Source organism: Microtus oregoni, unplaced genomic scaffold (genome assembly GCF_018167655.1).
Source record: "Microtus oregoni isolate MIOR12 unplaced genomic scaffold, Mior012 000008F_ref0000371, whole genome shotgun sequence".
NCBI lineage: Eukaryota > Metazoa > Chordata > Mammalia > Rodentia > Cricetidae > Microtus > Microtus oregoni.
The window spans coordinates 54562130-54582518 of NW_024543067.1; the positions used below are offsets into that span (position 1 = coordinate 54562130).

At 38.1% G+C, this 20389-nt stretch overlaps 1 protein-coding gene across 2 annotated transcripts; it reads left to right on the forward strand.

Annotated features, from left to right (window-relative positions):
• Positions 1–1926: 1926 nt before the first annotated feature.
• On the forward strand, positions 1927–9075 carry LOC121451540 (olfactory receptor 145-like). 2 transcript variants are annotated; one of them, XM_041657168.1, is made up of 2 exons: positions 1927–1940; positions 8133–9075. In XM_041657168.1, the coding sequence occupies exons 1-2, from the start codon at positions 1927–1929 to the stop codon at positions 9073–9075; spliced, it is 957 nt and encodes a 318-aa protein (XP_041513102.1). The 2 variants fall into 2 exon arrangements, with proteins under 2 accessions (XP_041513102.1, XP_041513103.1); XM_041657169.1 differs by lacking the exon at positions 1927–1940 and having other exon boundaries at positions 8095–9075.
• Positions 9076–20389: the final 11314 nt, after the last annotated feature.

The following is a 20389-nucleotide window of genomic DNA, read 5'->3' on the forward strand; positions in this document are numbered from 1 at the left end:
TATATATACACATTGATCTCTACAAAAACAAACTTGTACAAAGAACATATATAAATTAGCTTCATCATTGGTTCATTTCAACAATGCATTTCTTGGTAAAAGCTAAGAATTTTATGACATATATATATATTATTTTGCACATCAGTAATAATTCAATAAATATGTTAAATAAAAATAAAAATACTTTTTAAAACTTACCTTACTTAGAAGAGAAAAATGAGTGGATTCACTGTAACTATTATTTACTTGTTTTGTTTTAGGAAGTCAATAATAGGCAAAATTCTATGAGAATGCTGAAAAATAATATTTTCATGCATTTCCCAGACATTTTCTGAATTATTATTTGTAGGTTGTAATAATAATTTGTAACTCAGTAGAATAATACGAGGAAAACAAACCAATTTTCTTTCATCACATTTTTCGCTTTAAACCCCAGGTTTTTTTAGGGTTTAATTCATAGTTCCCTCTCAGAATACTCAGGCTTTCTCAGGCTCTTCCAAAGAATTGAAAACAGATATAATAAAGAACTGAAGTGATAGTTTGGACATGCTAGATCAATATGTATTCTTCTTGCCTTGGAGATTCAATCAACACCTACCCTGGTCTTTTGGGATTGTATATCCTCAGCACTTGAGTCAAAATTAAATGCCCTTCTTCTAATCACTTACTTCACAGAAACCCATTGCTGTTTCTTTCCCTCATACCAGATTGTCACAGAATAGTTCCACATAAGTGACCCAATGGCTTTCTTACCTTATCATAACAATTGTGCCAGGAGTATAATAATGCTTCAGTTAAATACCCCCTGATAATTTTTCCAAATCATTTTTAATATGTGCTATTTTTGTTTGTTGTTCTAGGCATGTATTAAGTCTTCATGGGTATTATATGAGAGTTAAACATACAAATACTTTCCTCATCCCACTAAAATTAAATGTTACATGTATATAGGCATCAAAGTTATGCCAATATCTTAGTATATTCCGTAAAATCTACTAGATGTTGCACCAGGCCTGGGGTAGTGACAGGTTTCTGTAGTTGTAGCAAGTAAATTTTTAATTCCAGGCATATAAGAAACTTCCAACTAACTCTTGGCCAAATATTGAAAGAATGTACCCCAAAACTCAAATGAGAAAAATAAATATAAAGTAAAAATTGAATCATTTGGTTGTCTCCATACTGTAATAAAAATTACTAAAGTATATGTGCAAATATCCAGAGAATGTCTAATTTGCACTTAATGAACCATAAAACTTGATTGCTGATTTTAAAGATTAGTTCCAAATAAAATTATAGATAAACTCTAAAAAAATCTTCATTTTTCAAAGGTTCACTACATGAATTAAACACTGGCACACCACATGTAGCCACTGTTGCTTTAGAACCATCTGTAAAGTTTCAACATGTAAACTAAATTAAATGACATTGGATTACTCTTTTTTTTTCTTTTTATTAAGAATTTCCACCTCCTCACCTCCTCCTATTTCCCTTGCCATTCCACCTACCCATTCCCCTCCCTCTCCAGTCCAAAGAGCAGTCAGGGTTCCCTGCTTTGTGGGAAGTCAAAGGTCCTCCCCCCTCCATCCAGGTCTAGGAAGGTGAGCATCCAAACAGACTAGGCTCCCACAAAGCCAGTTCATGCAGTAGAATCAAAACCCAGTGCCATTGTTCTTGGCTTATCAGTCAGCCCTCATTGTCAGCCACAATCACAGAGTCCGGTTTGATCACATGCTCCACCAGTCCCAGTTCAGCTGTCCTTGGTGAGCTCCCATTAAATCAGCTCCACCTTCTCAGTGGGTGGGCGCACCCCTCGCGGACCTGACTTTTTTGCTTTTGTTCTCCCTCCTTCTGCTCCTCATTTGGAACTTGGGAGCTCAGTACAGTGCTCCAATGTGGGTCTCTGTCTCTAGCTTCATCCATCACCGGATGAAGGTTCTAGGGTCATATGCAAGATATTAATCAGTGTGGCTATAGGATAGGGTCAGTTCAGGCACCCTCTCCTCAGTTGCCCAAGGAACAAGTCGGGGACATCTCCTTGGACACCTGGGAACCCCTCTAGAGTCAAGTCTCTTGCCAACCCCAAAATGGCTCTCTTAATTAAGATATATACTTCCTTGCTCCCATATCCACCCTTCCTCCATTCCAACCATCCCATTCCCCTAAGCTCTCCCCATCCTCACCTTTTCCCTTCTCTCTACCCCTCTCCTCTTATACTCACCCCACCTTTACCCCCAAGTTCCCAATTTTTGCCTGGCAATCTTGTCTCCTTCCAATATCTAGGAGGATAACTATATGTTTTTCTTTGGGTCCACCTTCTTATTTAGCTTCTCTAGGATCCCAATTTATAGGCTCAATGTCCTTTATTTATGGCTAGAATTCACTAATGAGTGAGTACATACCATATTCATCTTTTGGGGTCTGGGTTACCTCACTTAGGATAGTGTTTTCTATTTCCATCAATTTGCATGCAAAATTCAAGATGCCATTGTTTTTTACTGCTGAGTAGTACTCTAATGCATACATATTCCTCACTTTCTTTATCCATTCTTCCATTGAGGGACAACTAGGTTGTTTCTAGGTTCTGGCTATTACAAATAATGCTCCTATGAACATAGTTGAACAAATGCTTTTGTAGTAGGATAGGACATCTCTTGGGTATATTCCAAAGTGTGATATTGCTGGATCCTGCAGTAGGTTGATCCTGTATTTCCTGAGAAACCACCGCACTGATTTCCAAAGTGGTTGCACAAGTTTGCATTCCCACCAGCAATGGATGAGTGTTCTCCTTACTCCACATCCTCTCCAGCAAAGGCTATCATTTATGTTTTTGATTTTAGCCATTCTGACAGGAGTAAGATGGTTAAACATCATAAAAGTAGTAAGATTGTGTGATGACAAAGTAAAGTTTTCTTTGTTATTGAAACAGATTATTTCTTTCTCTTTCTTTCTTCCCTCCCTCCGTCCATTCTTCCCTCCCTTCTTCCATCCATCCCTCTTTTCTTTCATTGTTTTACATCCAGAGAGCAGGTTTCCCTTCTTCCTATCCTCCTAGATCCCACCCCACCCCCATTCCCTGTTCCCACAACTCAATCCACTCCCCCTCCATTTCTGTTTAGGAAAGGGTAGGTATCCAATCAGTATCAAAAAAAAAGAAAGAAAGAAAGAAAGAAAGAAAAGAAAAAGAAAAAAAAAACATGAAATACCAAGTTGCAGTAAGACTAAGCACCTCAGCATATAATGAGACTGGGCAAAGTGACTCAAAATGAGGAGCAGGGTCCCAATAACCAATAAAAGAGTAAAAGAGTTGTTCCTACTCTTGGGAGTCCTATAAGTGGATAACGCCACACAACTATAACATATAACATAAATATAGAGAGCCTAGGTCAGTCCCGTGCAGACTTCCTGGTTAAAGGTTCTGTCTCTGTGAGTCCTTATGTGCCCAAGTGGAACAAAATAATTTTACAATTGGGAGTCACGGCAACATGATGAACTATATTAAAAGATTACAACATGAGGAAAGTTGAGAGGTTCTGCCCTCAAAGTTTTCTTCAGTCTGATCTTATGGAGGCAATTTCTCAATTGAGGTCACTTCTCAGGTGGCTCTAGCTTGTGTCAAATTGACATAAAAACAGTTAGTTACCCAAGGGCAGGTTGACTACATTGGACTACATGCTTCATAGAAAGGACAATACCTTTTTCTCCCCATATCCCCTTACCGCTCCACCCCCACCCCCAAGTTTTCAATTTTTGCCTGGCAATCTTGTCTCCTTCTAATCTCCAGGAGGATAACTACATGTTTTTCTTTGAGTTCACCTTCTTATTTAGCTTCTCTAGGATTATGGATTATAAGCTCAATGTCCTTTATTTATAGCTAGAATCCACTTATGAGTGAGTACATACCATATTCATCTTTTGGGGTCTGGGTTACCGCACTCAGGATAGTGTTTTCTATTTCCATCCATTTGCATGCAAAATACAAGATGTCTTTGATTTTACCACTGAGTAATACTCTAATGTGTACATATTCCACACTTTCTTTATCCATTCTTCCATTGAGGGGCATCTAGGTTGTTTCCAGGTTCTGGCAAAGTAGTAGGGGATGGGGAGAGCTTAGCGGAATGGGATGGTAGGGATGGAGGAAGGGTGGATATGGGAGCAGGGGAGTATATATCTTAATTAAGTGAGCCATTTTAGGGTTGGCAAGAGACTTGACTCTAGAGGTGTCCTTAGGTGTCCAGGATATGTCCCCAGCTAGATCCTTGAACAGCTGAGGAGAAGGAGTCTGAAATGGCCCTATCCTATAGTCATACTGATGAATATCTTGCATATCACCCTAGAACCTTCATCTGGTGATGGATGAATCTAGAGACAGAGACCCACATTGGAGCACTGGACTGAGCTACCAAGGTCCAAAGGAGGAGCAGAAGAAGGGAGAACATGAACAAGGAAGTCAGGACAGCAAGGGGTGCACCCACCCACTGATACGTTGGAGCTGATCTAATGGGAACTCACCAAAGCAAGCTGGACTGGGACTGATGGATCATATGATCAAACCGGAGTCTCTGAACTTGTAGGACAAGGAGAGCTGACTGAGAAGTCAAGAACAATGGCACTGGGTTTTGATTTTACTGCATGAACTGGCTTTGTGGGAGCCTAGTCTGTTTGGATGCTCACCTTCCTAGACCTGGATGGAGAGGGGAGGACTTTGGACTTCCCACAGGGCAGGAAACCCTGACTGCTCTTTGGACTGGAGAGGGAGGGGGGAGGGAATGGGGGAGGGAGATGGGGAGGGAAATGGGAGGAGGTGGAAATTTTTAAGTAATTTTTTAAAAAAGCTATTAAATCAGATCTTTTACAAAGGACTATAAAAATATAAAATAAAAAAAAGAAAGGACAATGCTTTGTCCATATTGGAGACTTAGATCGTTTTATGGTCTTTAGAGCACCTCTGAATGCCTTTCCACAGTGTGCACAGCTTGACTGATAGGCTCAGGCATACTCTACTTCATGGCTACTGCTTTCCCTAGCAGTCATCCCATGGTTCTTGTAGGGTGCACTTCACCAATAGCTTCTCTTGTGCTTTTTCCATAGTGCAAAACCTCAGTGTCTCTGTATGACCCCTTCTATCCTAGGGCTTCAACTGCTGCACCTTCAACAATAGTCTCTTCTGGACTCTTACAGAGCCATCCATTAGCTCTAATATTTGGTTGTCCAATACAAAGTGCTCAAGAACAAAAAGATTCTGCAAGTTGTAATTATATGTGTGTGTGCCCATACATGCATGCGCTCCTGTGTGTGTGTGTGTGTGTGTGTGTGTGTGTGTGTGAGAGAGAGAGAGAGAGAGAGAGAGAGAGAGAGAGAGAGAGAGAAGAATAATCTGGCAAGAAGTGGTTATTAGTTTGAGAAAGAGGGTGTAAAATGGAAGGAGTTGGCGGAAGTACATTTTAAGGGAGACACTGTAGGGAGGAAAGAAAATGGGAAAAGTAATGTAGTTATATTTTAATTAAAATCTTTCCTCAAAGGAAACACATTGTTAAATAAAAAATTGTCATATTGGATGGCTGGGCATGTAACCCAGTCATAGAAGAAGCATATTAAAGAAATTGAGTTTGACCCAGAATACTATAAACAAATAACTACAAACAATAGAAAAATTAACTTAAAAGTAATTTTGAAAAATATCAGTGAGTTTCTTCCCTTAAATGTATTAATATAATGCTGGAAAGAAAATGTCGATGAAGTAATATGAAAACATGGGGACAGACTTTGAAGCATTACCAATTTCCTTTAATAAATAAAATATATTGGAAGACTGAAGTTCACTATTGCTCATGACCGGACAATCCCTTAAGAGAAGACCAGACCAGATTAAAGTTTTGAGTCCCCAGGGAAATAAAGAGATGCAATTGCCCAGTATATAAATGCAATTGCCTCATTTTCTGTCTAAATCTAACATCTCTTCTCTTGGAAGGCACAACTCTTTACCTAACGTTCTCATAGTAAAAGGTACATTAGACATTTAAATCCATGAAACTCTTTTTTTCGGGGGGGGGGGGGGAGGCTCATAAACTGTCATTTGTAATAATAAGAAAAGGTATTTCAATTTCCTATGCTTCAGAAGATTAATAATTTTCTTATATGTTAGGATTAGTAGCTCAAAAAGATATCCTGGGATATGAGAGGTTATTTTATTCTGTATTATTTTATAATTAAAGGAATTGAAGACTCATAGAAAAATATGACACTTATAGAGTGATAGGAGTGAATTTCAGATCTAAGGAAACATCAAAGTTTTCTCTTATATGAATGGTAAGTTTTCAATTAATAATTTCAATTAGCAATTCATACTGATTATTTTGCTTTTTATTTACCAACTTTATTAATATACCTCTAAGATTTAAAATGATATATATGACATTTAGACCATTATATTTTAACTAAAATATTCATTGTGAAATGATTCAAAAAATGAAGTTAATTCAAATATGCTTACCTGTTTATAAGATACTCTTTATGTATTTTTTGTGCACACATTCAGTGAGGAGATATTTGAAGATAGGTTTTGTTAGTCAATCTTAAATATATAATATAATTTTAACCATAGTCAACATGTTGAACATTAGAACCCACTTATGTTACATTTTATTTGAAATTTTTAAATTTTGGTTTTTTTATTAACATTCTTTTACACCAGCAACCAACATTCTACTCTTTGCTTATGTGAATATAAGACTGCAATTCAGGGTATATCATGAGCTGTTTCTGCCTCAGTGTCTTGTCTTTTATATTTGCATAATAGTCCCACTGATATGATGTACAGTGCTTTATGATACAAAGTTTTCTTTCCATCATTTTCTAAAATTCCATGGCTTTCCTGGAAGCATCTTGAAGGTGATCAGAGAACATTCTGACTCTGAACAGAGTGTTTGCAGGGGGTTCAGCAGGAATTTTCCACTCCACAGGCATTTCTCACACTTAAGAATTTCTTTGTGACAGGCAGTACCTTAATAGTCCCTAAAATCAGTGTTCCTGCTTCTAACTCTATTGAGTCCAATCTGGTGCCTCATCATCAGATTTTTATAATTTATATCTGTGCCAGGCAAGCTGTGGCAGGTTTCTATAACTTACAGCTTTGCCAAGGCAAAGGTGTGAAACCATGGTAGATTAGTGCTGTATGAACTTTTTCAAGGAAGATGTGAACCAGCTCAGATAGGGTACCAAAACTGGACTAAAGTACTGATTCTACTAAAGTATAATTGGAATAAACAATGAATTCTTTGGACTTACTGCATCATGGATTAAGTGTTTGACTCAGAGAGGTATAGATGACACTGAACACTTCTACATCAGGGAAAAGTTTATCACAGGCTGGATTATGACGTCTCCAAAGCTGCACAGGTGGAGTGTCCCTTTAGTTAACCTTCCACTCTACATAATGAGCATTTCAAAACACTGTGCAAAACTGAGACAATTTAGCACAGAATGAATAACCAGTATTTCATGTGATGGTCTGCTGAACCTCTCTACCTTCTTCTGTGAGGAGATGTCATGGCAGAAACTTGAGGATCATTCACAAGTAATTGTAGCTTCTCTTAATAAGATATTAAAGAATATTGTATTTTGAAGCCAGCATGCTACAACAAATAGATTAGGAGAACTCTATCTTGGTCAATCCTACTTCATCCTTCTCACCTGAATTTTCTAGAAGTTACATTAGAATATTGCAAATGGCAACACTGGGATCATCTTTGAGGGTGAAATTAGTGATTATCTGTTGTTTCTAATTTTTAAGATGCTAATATGGGATGTAAGACATTATAATTAATATGTAGCATGAAAGATTTCTCCAATGATTCTTTTTTGACACGGGGTCACTTTTAACCTGTGCTGAACTTTAACTTACTGCATAACCTAGGACAACTTTGGGTGCCTGGATTTCCTGTGTCTACCTCTTGAGTGCTAGAATAACAGGAATGTACCAACATACTTGGCATAGAATTCTTTAGTTTCATGCTGAGCATTTTCAAATATTGACAGTTTATACTGCATATTTTGGGGAGAATCTACTGATAGAAGGTTTATTCTGTCCTCCAATTTTTCTGTATTCTTTCCTCTCCACAATTCTCGTAGAGAAGAATGGTTCTGGCAAATGGCTCTACCGTGACTGAGTTCATTCTTTTGGGATTAACAGATCAGCCAAGACTCCAAGTACCTCTATTCTTCCTGTTTCTGTTAATGTATATAATCACAGTATTGGGAAATTTGACTTTAATAATTTTAATTGTGTCAAATGTTCATCTACACACCCCCATGTATTTTTTCCTCTTTAATTTGTCCTTTGTAGATTTCTGTTATTCTTCTGTGATTACACCCAAAATGATGATGAATTTTGTACTACAGAAAAATCTCATATCTTATATGGGCTGTATGTCCCAACTCTACTTCTTTTGTTTTTTTATAATTTCTGAGTGTTATGTACTGATGTCAATGGCTTATGATCGGTATGTAGCTATCTGCAATCCACTCTTGTATAACACTACCATGTCCCCAAAGGTGTGTATTTATCTTATGCTCGGTTCATATTTGATGGGATTTTGTGATGCTATGATTCACACTGGTTGCATGCTCAGATTGACGTTCTGTGACGGAAACATCATCAACCACTATTTCTGTGATGTCCTTCCTTTGCTGCAACTCTCCTGCACCAGCACCTATGTCAATGAAACGGAAATTTTCATTGTAGGGGGGAAAGACATAATTTTGCCTAGTGTTATCATCTTTGTCTCTTATGGCTTCATCCTCTCTAGCATCCTCCAAATAAGGTCCAATGTGGGCAGATCCAAGGCCTTTAGCACCTGCAGTTCCCACATAATTGCTGTGTCTCTGTTCTTCGGATCATGTGGATTTATGTACTTGAAACCCTCATCTGCTATGTCAATTGATCAAGGAAAAATATCTTCTATTTTTTATACCATTGTCGTTCCAATGTTGAACCCCTTAATATATAGCTTGAGAAACAAAGATGTTAAAATTGCCCTAAGAAAGATCCTGAAGAGGAAGAAGTTTCTTACATAGTTACAACATAGATATTTTCGGTGTTTCATACATATTTTTAGTCACAGCTTTTATATAAAACCCATAGATATTTCCATCATTATTGTTCCTTATTAGCCTTTTGCATGTTTATAAATACAAATAAGTGAATGTTTTTTAATGTTATTTTAAACAGATTCTAAGAAAATAAGAATGAATCTGATTTTGAGTAAAGTAACAATTGGTTGCCAACATGTCACTGAGGATAGTTCTATTTTCATTTGAAATGAATTCCAGATCAGGCGTTCTTTCTGTACCATTCTCTACCTTTCCTTTATGAGGGAAAAACATGTTGCTTTCAAATATGAGAATAAAATTGACACTGATCCTTCCTCATTCAGTTAAATACAGCATACATTAAAACTGTAAATTCTGTGCAGTAAATATTCTTGTGAGATGTATTATACTTACCTTGTGCAGGTAAAACAATGTTTATTACAATGTGAATATATATGTACTTTATAAACAGGATTCTGAAACTTAGAGAGATTGGCAGCTTCATTATCTCACACAGCTATTTGTGGTAAAAAAAAATCAAGAACTATCATTCATCAGAATTCAAGTCCACCATATTGTTTATTATACATTGTGTCTGCTTTTTGCAAATCAATTAAAAGACAGATTTAAATAATATTTCTACTTAATAATTTAATTTCTTTGTTTTATAAGTTTATTCAATAAAATAACTGTAACATTTCCAAGTTATTATTTGACTGTACTTTTTTGCTTTTATAAATCCATATAAGAGTTTCATCAAGGTGAGAGGGCCTGGGAGGAGTGGAAAAAGAAAACATTGTGGTTGGTATGTATTAAATGAGAGAAATATTTCACATTATACATTGACCAGGGGAAAGAGTTGCATCACTTTTTGTTGAAGAAAGCTATTTTATTGGAGGTCCGTTTCTTTTGGAAAAAGTGTGGATGTGACTAAGTGTAGTTCTGGGATGACTGATTGAAGTTAGAAACAGAGTTCTTTTGTGAATGTTTTTCAGCCTGTTGTCATTATTATAATGAAGACAGGGAAGAAAAAAGAACGCATTGTATGCAGGTGCAAGAGATATACAGTGCAAAAAATAAAATATCTCAATGTAGAGAATCACCTATGAAAATTTAAACAGCATTTTGGTCTGATTTTGTGTTACTTTGTGAATCTTCAGTTACTGTAATTTCTCTCTTCAAGTGTTTACAGATGTCCCTGATGTGATTCAAATCTCAACACACTTTAATTTTATTCTCAAATTTTATTTATTTAAAAGAGTTGAATTTTAGAGTAGTTACTTTTCATTTTTTCCCTTTATATACAATAACTTTTGGTAAAAATAATTTTCATTATGCATCATAGTAGAGTTATATTTCTCCCTGGTTAATTTACAAATGATGTTAAGGTAAAGTTGGTCTTAAAATTAATTGGGTTAGCCTGATGTAGAGCCTGAGGACTAATATAGAATTTCTCTATGATTCTGACACAGGTGGTTTTTGGCTCTATTTTGGGATATTTCATTACTTAGGCCAGCAATTTGAAGGGGATACACAGGTCATCAGATGGGCTCTGGTGTACAAATATGTGCCTTTATACATTGAAATCCCACCCTGCAACAATTTACATCCTGAAGGCAGGTGCACTGTTCACCTCAGTATGGAATCTAATGTAATCAACTTCAAGATTTAATATCTTTCTCAGACAGAATTAAGCAAACCACTGACAAACATCATTGACCTACACCACTAATATATTGTCCCAGAAAGAATGTTATGCACTGCTTCCATTTCAGTAACTTATCTGTCAATCTTTGTGCTAACCAGGAACATTTCAGAAGTTAAAGCAGAAGAGAGTCTCACCCAGCTCCTTGGATGTTGACTGATGCTCAGAGATGTCCCCAACTTGCTCTAAATCACAATCAAAAGTGTTATGATTGAGACATACACTTTGCATTCAAAATCAATAGTTCATAAAACAAAATATAGGAATGGTAATTAACACAGAAATGCACATGTGGTTAATGTAAAGAGAATTAGAAGCCATGAAATCCTTAGCCCTATTGGAACAACTGTATCATATCCTTCTTCCCAAGGCTCAGAGTTCATTCTAGAAGAAGCAGAATGAATTAAAGAAGAAGAGATGCAAAATTTGAAAAGTCATTGTTTTTTACCAAAGCGTAGTACTCTAATGTGTATATATTCCACACTTTCTTCATCCATTCTTCCATTGAAGGGCATCTAGGTTGTTTCCAGGTTCTGGCTCTTACAAATAATACTGCTATGAACATAGTTGAACAAATGTTCTTTTTTTTTTTTCCAAATAAGCTTCTTTATTAACCAGTGGTATTCACAACATACAGAGGGGAATCCCACATAAGTTGTGAGCTGCTATGTGGCTGCTAAAAATTATACCTAGGTCCTCTGGAAGAACAGTAAGTGCACAACCACTGAACCATCTCTCCAGCCCCATTTCTAACAGTTTTTTTTCTTTTTTTTTATTGAGAAAAGGAGAAAAAAAAAAAACAAGTTTCCACCTCCTCGCAGCCTCCCATTTCCCTCCACCTCCTCCCACTCTGCGCCCCTCCTCCCACCCTTCTCCCCCTCACCCACTCCTCTCCCCCTCCCTCTCCAGTCCAAAGAGCAGTCAGGGTTTTCTGCCCTGTGGTAAGACATAGGACCTCCCACCTCCGTCCATAGCTAGGAAGGTGAACATCCAAACTGGCTAGGCTCCCACAAAGCCATCACATTACATAGGATCAAACCCCCGTGCCATTGTCCTTTGCGTCTCATCAGCCCTCATTGTTCTCCATGTTCAGAGAGTCCAGTTTTATCCCATGCTTTTTCAGTCACAGTACAGCTGGTCTTGGTGAGCTCTCAATAGATCAGCTCCACTGTCTCAGTGGGTGGGTGCATCCCTCGTGGTCCCGACTTCTTTGCTCATGTTCTCCCTCCTTCTGCTCCTCATTGGGACCTTGGGAGCTCAGCCCAGTGCTCCAGTGTGGGTCTCTGTCTCTATCTCCATCCATCACCAGATGAAGGTTCTATGATGATATGCAAGATATTCGTCAGTATTACTCTAGGATAGGGTCATTTCAGGTTCCCTATCCTCAACTGCCCGAGGAACTAACTGGGGACCTCAGCTTGGGCACCTGGGAGCCCCTCTAGGGTCAGGTCTCTTGCCAACACTAAAGTGGTTCCCTTAACTAAGAATTGTGGTTCTGTGCTCCCCTGTCCAACCTTCCTTTATCCCAATCCTCCTGTTTTCCCAAGGCCCGACCTCCTTCCCTTCTAACATTTCTCTCCCCATCTCCCCTTACCCCCATCCCACCCCACCCCAAGATCCCAATTTTCTCCCCGGCAATTTTGTCTACTTCCCTTAGCCAAGAGGATAACTATATGTTTTTCCTTGGGTTCCCCTTCTTACTTAGCTTCTTTAGATTCACCTATTGTAGACTCCGTGACCCTTATTTATGGCTAGAAACCAATTATGAGTGAGTACATCCCATATTCATATTTTGGGTCTGGGTTACCTCACTCAGAAGAGTGTTTTCTATTTCCTGCCACATTACTAAAGCTGTTTATCAGCTGTAAAAGTTCTTTGCTGGAGTTTTGGGGGTCGCTTTAGTACACTATCTTACCATCTGTGAATAACGAAAGTTTAACTTCTTCCTTTCCAATTCGAATCCCCTTGATCCCATTATGTTGTCTTATTGCTATTGCTAGAACTTCAAGTACTATATTGAAGAGGTATGGCGAGAGTGGACATCCTTGTCATGTTCCTGAGTTAAGCGGGATGGCTTTGAGTTTCTCTCCGTTTAATTTGATGTTAGCTGTCGGCTTGCTGTATATAGCTTTTATTATATTTAGGTATGTCCCTTGTATCCCTAATCTCTCCAAGACTTTTAATATAAATGGATGTTGAATTTTGTCGAATGCTTTTTCAGCATCTAATGAGATGATCATATGGTTATTTTCTTTCAGTTTATTTATATGCTGGATTACATTGATAGATTTTCGTATGTTGAACCAGCCCTGCATCTCAGGAATGAAGCCTACTTGATCATAATGGATAATATTTCCGATGTGTTCTTGGATTCGGTTTGCCAGTATTTTGTTGAGGATTTTTGCGTCGATGTTCATGAGTGAGATTGGCCTGTAATTCTCTTTCCTGGTTGAGTCTTTGTGTGGTTTTGGTATCAGAGTAACTGTAGCTTCATAAAAGGAATTCGGTAATGACCCTTCTGTTTCTATATTGTGGAATACATTAAGGAGTACAGGTATTAGCTCTTCTTGGAAGTTCTGGTAGAATTCCGCATTGAAACCATCTGGTCCTGGGCTTTTTTTGGTAGGGAGGTTTTTGATAACATCTTCAAATTCTTCGCGACCAACAGGTCTATTTAGATTGTTCACCTGGTCCTGGTGTAACTTTGGTATATGGTATTTATCTAAAAAAGTGTCCATTTCTTTTACATTTTCCAGTTTTGTGTTATACAGGCTTTTGTAAAAAGATCTAATGATTCTCTGAATTTCCTCTGTGTCTGTGGTTATGTCCCCCTTTTCATTTCTGATCTTACGAATTTGCGTATTCTCTCTCTGCCGTTTGATTAGTTTGGATAGGGGTTTATCAATCTTGTTGATTTTCTCCAGGAACCAGCTTTTTGTTTCATTGATTCTTTGGATTGTTTTCTGTGTTTCTATTTTGTTGATTTCAGCCCTCAGTTTGATTATTTCCAATCTTCTACTCCTCCTAGGTGAGTCTGCTTCTTTTTTTTCTAGAGCTTTCAGGTGGGCTGTTAAGTCTTCAATATGAGCTTTCCTTGTTTTCTTTAAGTGGGCACTTAGTGCGATGAACTTTCCTCTTAGCACTGCTTTCATAGTGTCCCATAAGTTCGAGTATGTTGTTTCTTTATTTTCATTGAATTCAAGGAAGACTTTAATTTCTTTCTTTATTTCTTCCTTAATCCAGGTATGGTTCAGTAGTTGACTGTTCAGTTTCCATGAGTTTGTAGGCTTTCTGGGGGTAGCATTGTTGTTGAATTCTAACTTTAATCCATGGTGATCTGATAAGACGCAGGTGGTTACTAATATTTTTTTGTAACTGTGTAAGTTATCTTTGCTACCGAGTATGTGGTCAATTTTCGAGAAGGTTCCATGAGCTGCATAGAAGAAGGTATATTCTTTCCTCTTTGGGTGGAATAATCTATAGATGTCTGTTAAGTCCATTTGCTTCATTACCTCCATTAATTCTCTGATTTCTCTGTTAGGTTTCTGTTTGATTGACTTGTCCATTGGTGAGAGAGGAGTGTTGAAGTCTCCTACTATTAGTGTGTGTGGTTTGATGGCTGCCTTGAGTTTTAGTAATGTTTCTTTTACATACGTGGGTGCTTTTATATCAGGGGCATAGATATTCAGGATTGAGACTTCATCCTGATGAATTGTTCCTGTTATGAGTATAAAATGTCCCTCTCCATCTCTTCTGATTGATTTAAGTTTGAAGTCAACTTTGTTAGAAATTAGTATGGCCACACCTGCTTGTTTCTTAGGTCCATTTGCTTGATAAGCCTTTTCCCAGCCCTTTACTCTGAGTAGGTGCCTGTCTTTGTGGTTGAGGTGTGTTTCTTGTAGACAGCAGAATATTGGATCCTATTTTTGTATCCAATCCCTTATCCTGTGCCTTATTATAGGTGAGTTGAGCCCATTGACATTAAGTGATATTAATGACCAGTGGTTGTTAACTCCGGTCACATTTTTAGTAGTAGGGTTTGTGTGTTTCCCTTCTTTGAGTTGCGCTGGTGAAAGATCTCTAGATGACTGAGTTATTGTGGGCAATGTTGGACTCCTTGGTTAGTGATTTTCCTTCCATAATTTTCTGTAAGGCTGGATTTGTGGCTACGTATTGTTTAAATTTGTTTTTATCCTGGAAAATTTTGTTTTCTCCATTTATAGTGAACGAAAGCTTGGCTGGATATAGTAGTCTGTGCTTGCATCCATGATCTCTTAATTTTTGCAGTACATCTATCCAAGACCTTCTGGCTTTCATGGTTTCCATGGAGAAGTCAGGTGTAAGTCTGATAGGTTTACCTTTATAAGTAACTTGGCCTTTTTCCTTTGCGACTCTTAATATTCTTTCTTTATTCTGTATATTTTGTGTTTTGATTATTATTTGGCGAGGGGATTTTTTTTTTTTTGATCCAGCCTATTTGGTGTTCTGTATGCTTCTTGAACCTTCATAGGTACCTCTTTCTTCAGTTTGGGAAAGTTTTCTTCTATAATTTTATTAAGTATATTTTCTGTACCGTTGAGCTGCATTTCTTCTCCTTCTTTTACTCCAATTATTCTTAGGTTTGGTCTTTTTATCGTGTCCCAAATTTCCTGAATGTTTTGTGATGAGAATGTGTTGGTTTTGCTGTTTTCTTTGATCAGTGTGTTTATTTTCTCTATGGTATCTTCAGTGTCCTATATTCTCTCTTCTATCTCTTGTAATCTGTTGTTAGTACTTGTCTCTGTCGTTCCTGTTCGTTTACCCAGATTTTCCATCTCTATTCTTCCCTCGGTTTGTGCTTTCTTCATTTCTTCCATTTCATTCTTCATGTCTTGAACCGCTTCCCTAACCTGTTTGATTGTTTTTCTTGTTTCTCTTGGTTTTCTTGCGTGTCTTTGAGCGATTTATTCATTTCCTCTACCTTTTTGTTTGTAATCTCTAATTTTTTATGGCAGTTTTTCACCTCCTGTTTAAGGTCCTCTATTATTTTCATATAGTTCACTTTTGAGTTGATTTATTCTATTTCTTCAGGAGTAGGGTGTACAATTCTTCTTATTTCGGGATCCCTGGTTTCTGGTGGTGTCATGTTGCCTTTCAGGTTGTTGGAGGAATTCTTGTATTGACACCTTCCCATCGCTTCCTTCAATAGGAGCAAGGAGAGGCCTGGTCTCTTGGTCCAGTCTTTGCTGTGATTGACTCTCTGAGTATATCTCTTCAGTGTAGAAGCAGGAACCGTTCCCGTCCCGTTGGGATTCCTCAGCAACTAAACAGGGCCACCAGTTGCCCAAAGATCCAGGGCCAACAGGATGAATGGAGCAAGGCGGGGGGGGGGGGGGGTATCCAGGAGCGCGCAGGAAGCCTGGCGCAGGAGCTGAAGGTGCCCGGCTCCCTTACAGGGGACCCTGAGGCCTGCCTGGTAGGCAGGCACTCACTGCCCTCGAACAAATGTTCTTGTCATATGATAGGCCATCTCCTGGGTATATTCCCAAGAGTGGTATTCCTGGGTCCAAAGGTAGGTTGATCCTGAATTTCCTGAGAAACTGAAACACTGATTTCCAAAGTGGTTGCACAAGTTTGCATTCCCACCAGCAATGGATGAGGGTTCCCCTTCCTCCACAGCCTCTGCAGCAAAGGCTATCATTAGTGTTTTTTATTTTAGCCAATCTGACAGGTGTAAGATGATATCTCAAAGTTGTTTTGATTTTCATTTCCCTGATGGCTAAGGAGGTTTAGCATGACCTTAAGTGTCTTTTGGCCATTTGAACTTCTTCTGTTGAGAATTCTCTGTTCAGTTCAGTGCCCCATTTTTTAATTGGGTTAATTAGCATTTTAAAGTCTAGTTTCTTGAGTTCTTTATATATTTTGGAGATCAGACCTTTGTCTGTTGCGGGGTTGGTGAAGATCTTCTCCCAGTCAGTAGGTTGCCTTTTTCTCTTAGTGGCAGTGTCCTTTGCTTTACAGAAGCTTCTCAGTTTTAGTAGGTCCCATTTATTCAACGTTGCCCTTAATGTCTGTGCTGCTGGGGTTATACATAGGAAGCGATCTCCTGTGCCCATCTGTTGTAGGGTACTTCCCACTTTCTGCATGCAAATGGATGGAAATAGAAAACACTATATTGAGTGAGGTAACCCAGACCCAAAATATGAACATGGTATGTGCTCACTCATAATTGGCTTCTAGCCATAAATAAGGGTCACAGAGTCTACAATTGGTGAACCTAAAGAAGCTAAGTAAGAAGGTGAATCCAAGGAAAAACATATAGTTATCCTCTTGGCTATGGGAAGTAGACAAAATTGCCGGGGAGAAAATTGGGATCTTGGGGGTGGGGTGGGATGGGGGTAAGGGGAGATGGGGAGAGAAAAGGCAGAAGGGGATGATGGGGCGAACTTGGCGTAAAAGGATGATTGGGATAAAGGAAGGTTGGACAGGGGAGCACAGAACCACAATTCTTAGTGAAGGGAGCCACCTTAGGGTTGGCAAGAGACTTGAACCTAGAGTGGCTCCCAGGAACCCAAGGCGATGTCCCCAGTTAGTTCCTTGGGCAGCTGAGGATAGGGAACCTGAAATGACCCTATCCTAGAGCAATTCTGACGAATATCTTGCATATCACCATAGAACCTTCATCTGGCGATGGATGGAGATAGAGACAGGGACCCACACTGGAGCACTGGACTGAGCTCCCCAAGGTCCCAATGAGGAGCAGAAGGAGGGAGAACATGAGCAAGGAAGTCAGGACCAGGAGGGGTGCACCCACCCACTGAGACAGTGGAGCTGATCTATTGGGAGCTCACCAAGGCCAGCTGGACTGTGACTGAAAAAGCATGGGATAAAACCGGACTCTCTGGATATGGCGGACAATGAGGGCTGATGAGAAGCCAAGGACAATGGCAGGGGGTTTTGATCCTACTTCATGTTCTGGCTTTGTGGGAGCCTAGCCTGTTTGGATGTTCACCTTCCTAGATATGGACGGAGGGGGGAGGACCTTGGACTTTCCACAGGGCAGGGAACCCTGACTGCTCTTTGGACTGGAGAGGGACGGGGAGAGGATTGGTGCGAGGGAAATGGGAGGCTGGGAGGAGGAGGAAACTTTTTTTTTTCCTTTTCTCAATAAAAAAAGAAGAAGTAGAGATGGTAGATGACTATAAGGATGACTATTCTGGAAACAGCAGGACAGTTATACATATTAATTCCCGCTAGTTGTGACAGTAAAATATGCCCAAGGACTGGTAAGGCAGAATCCTGACATTAAGAAAAAAAGTGGTTGTGAATTCTCATTATTACCCATCAACCTGTTAGACCCTAATAGCTGAGGGAGAATCAGTTTTCTTTGGGAGGGGTGCTGAAAGGTTGAATATGTTCCAGTGGAAAGCTGCACACCTCAGAATGTATGGGCAGCGCAAACTGGATTTGATGGACTTAAAAAATACAAAGGAAGAGGGAAAATTGAAGTGGTAAGGAAGGGGAAGTGAGGCTTGGAGGATTTGGGGGAAGAGAGTTAACATGGTCAAAATACATTATGTGAAAATTGCAACTAATATTATAAAAAATAATAAATAATGACAGTAATAACTGTTTAAGCAATAAAAGTGCTGATGTGAACAGTGAGAACAAATACAAAAATAGAAAAATGTTCAGGAAGCAGTTTTAGTAGTTCATATGTTATAACTTTATTCCTCATTTTTGGAGAGTGTAATATCCATCATTTACACTGGCAGGCACGATATATGGAAATATAAGGCAACACACGTTATCATCCTTTCTTTGTGTTCTTGCCCCATCCTAGAATCAGCAATATATGCTTGAGTACAATATTTCATTTAATATCACAGTTATATCAGCTATATGATATAATATCATATCAGTCCAAATGAGGCTGAGATGGCTGCTTCTCTCTTTCCTCTGGAGCATATATTTATTCCAAGAGTCTTACAGTGATGTGGCCTACAATAGTCACACATTTCATAGATGCTATTCGAAGAATATTGCCTTTTCTACATTTTCTTTGTATTTGTAACTTGCATACAGATGACAATCAGGCCTTGTTTGAGTGATGAGATCCAGAAATTCTAGGGAAGTTTTTGAGTAGAATCAACATGGAGAAATAAAAGGAATAGATTTAGCTGTGTTCACAAAGAAATACAGAGAGGATTGTGGCATTAGGCATTATTTAAAGGTTTGAATGGTGGTTAAATGTTTTCATCTTCTCACACATAGAAACATGTTTATATTTTAAATAATTTTATACATACCATATTTTATAATATAATTAGATTAAATCTTTAGTTAGATCTATTCAAATGAGCAACATATAAATCCCTCAATATTAGATAAAGGCACTAATATTTGAAATGTATAAATGTCAATTAGAATATGTCTCACCTTGGAATAGAGCAATAAAAAAATTCCATTGGAAAATCTATACTGAGTAAAGGCACTGAATTATTCCTTTTACCATGACAGTTATGGATTTACAGGACACTCAGATTCTGTAATGGAAAGAAAATCGTTGCATCAGTGTTGTAGCTTTGTACCATGCTTAGAGCAAAGATGTAGTAAAGAGGGTGTTTTGAAATGTTCATTGATTATATTTTCTCAACTGTTTCATAATGCTTGATAAATCTCGTTATGTATTTACACAAACATTGTTGCAACTTTTCTAACCTGTTTTTTCAACCTTTGCCTGATGCTTTCTCTTTTATCTGTTCTTTAAACTTTGCAGTGGTTGTTTGCTTATTTTAAATACCTAAGATCTCTTTATGTCAAAATCTTCCTGTTCTAAATATTCTACTGCTCAGATTATTTATATATGTCACCATATTGAGCCTAAAATAACTTAGTGTGAAAGCACACATACACACAAACACATATACACACACTAAATAAAATCTATAATGTTATCTATTTGTATTTTTATTGAAGTATATTTTTTCATAAAATATATTCTAATTATGGTTCCCCCTCTAAAAATTCCTCTTAGACCCTATAAAACTTTTTATCTACCCAAATCCATGTTTTTATCATTCTCTTGCATTAGAAAACAAACAGTTATCTTTAAAATATAGAAAAATATAACAAAATAAGATAAAAACAAACACAAAAGCCTGGGACAAAACTAAAAATTAAATAAAAGTACAAAAATCCTGATGTGGTAGTTCCCTCTGTGTGCTGTGATTAACATTAATGAATAAAGAAACTGTTTGGAACCTCTAGCAAGGCAGAACTTGGGTAGGCAGGGAAAGCTAGGCTGAATGCTGGGAGAATGTAGGGTGGAGTCAGGGAGATGCCATGGAGCCACTGCCAGAGGCAGACATGTCAAATCTTTGCTAGTAAGCCACTACCACGTGGTGATACAATACCCAGATTAATAGAAATGGGTTAAATTAATATATAAGAGTTAGACAATTAAAAGCTAGAGCTAATGGACTTAATTAATTAATTATTATAATTTCTGTGTGATTATTTCTCGTCTAAGCTAGCCAGACAGTTGTAAACCAACCAGCCGCCTCCCACTACATGTACCAACCTGGTCAAGTAAATCTGTGTAAAACCTAAAAT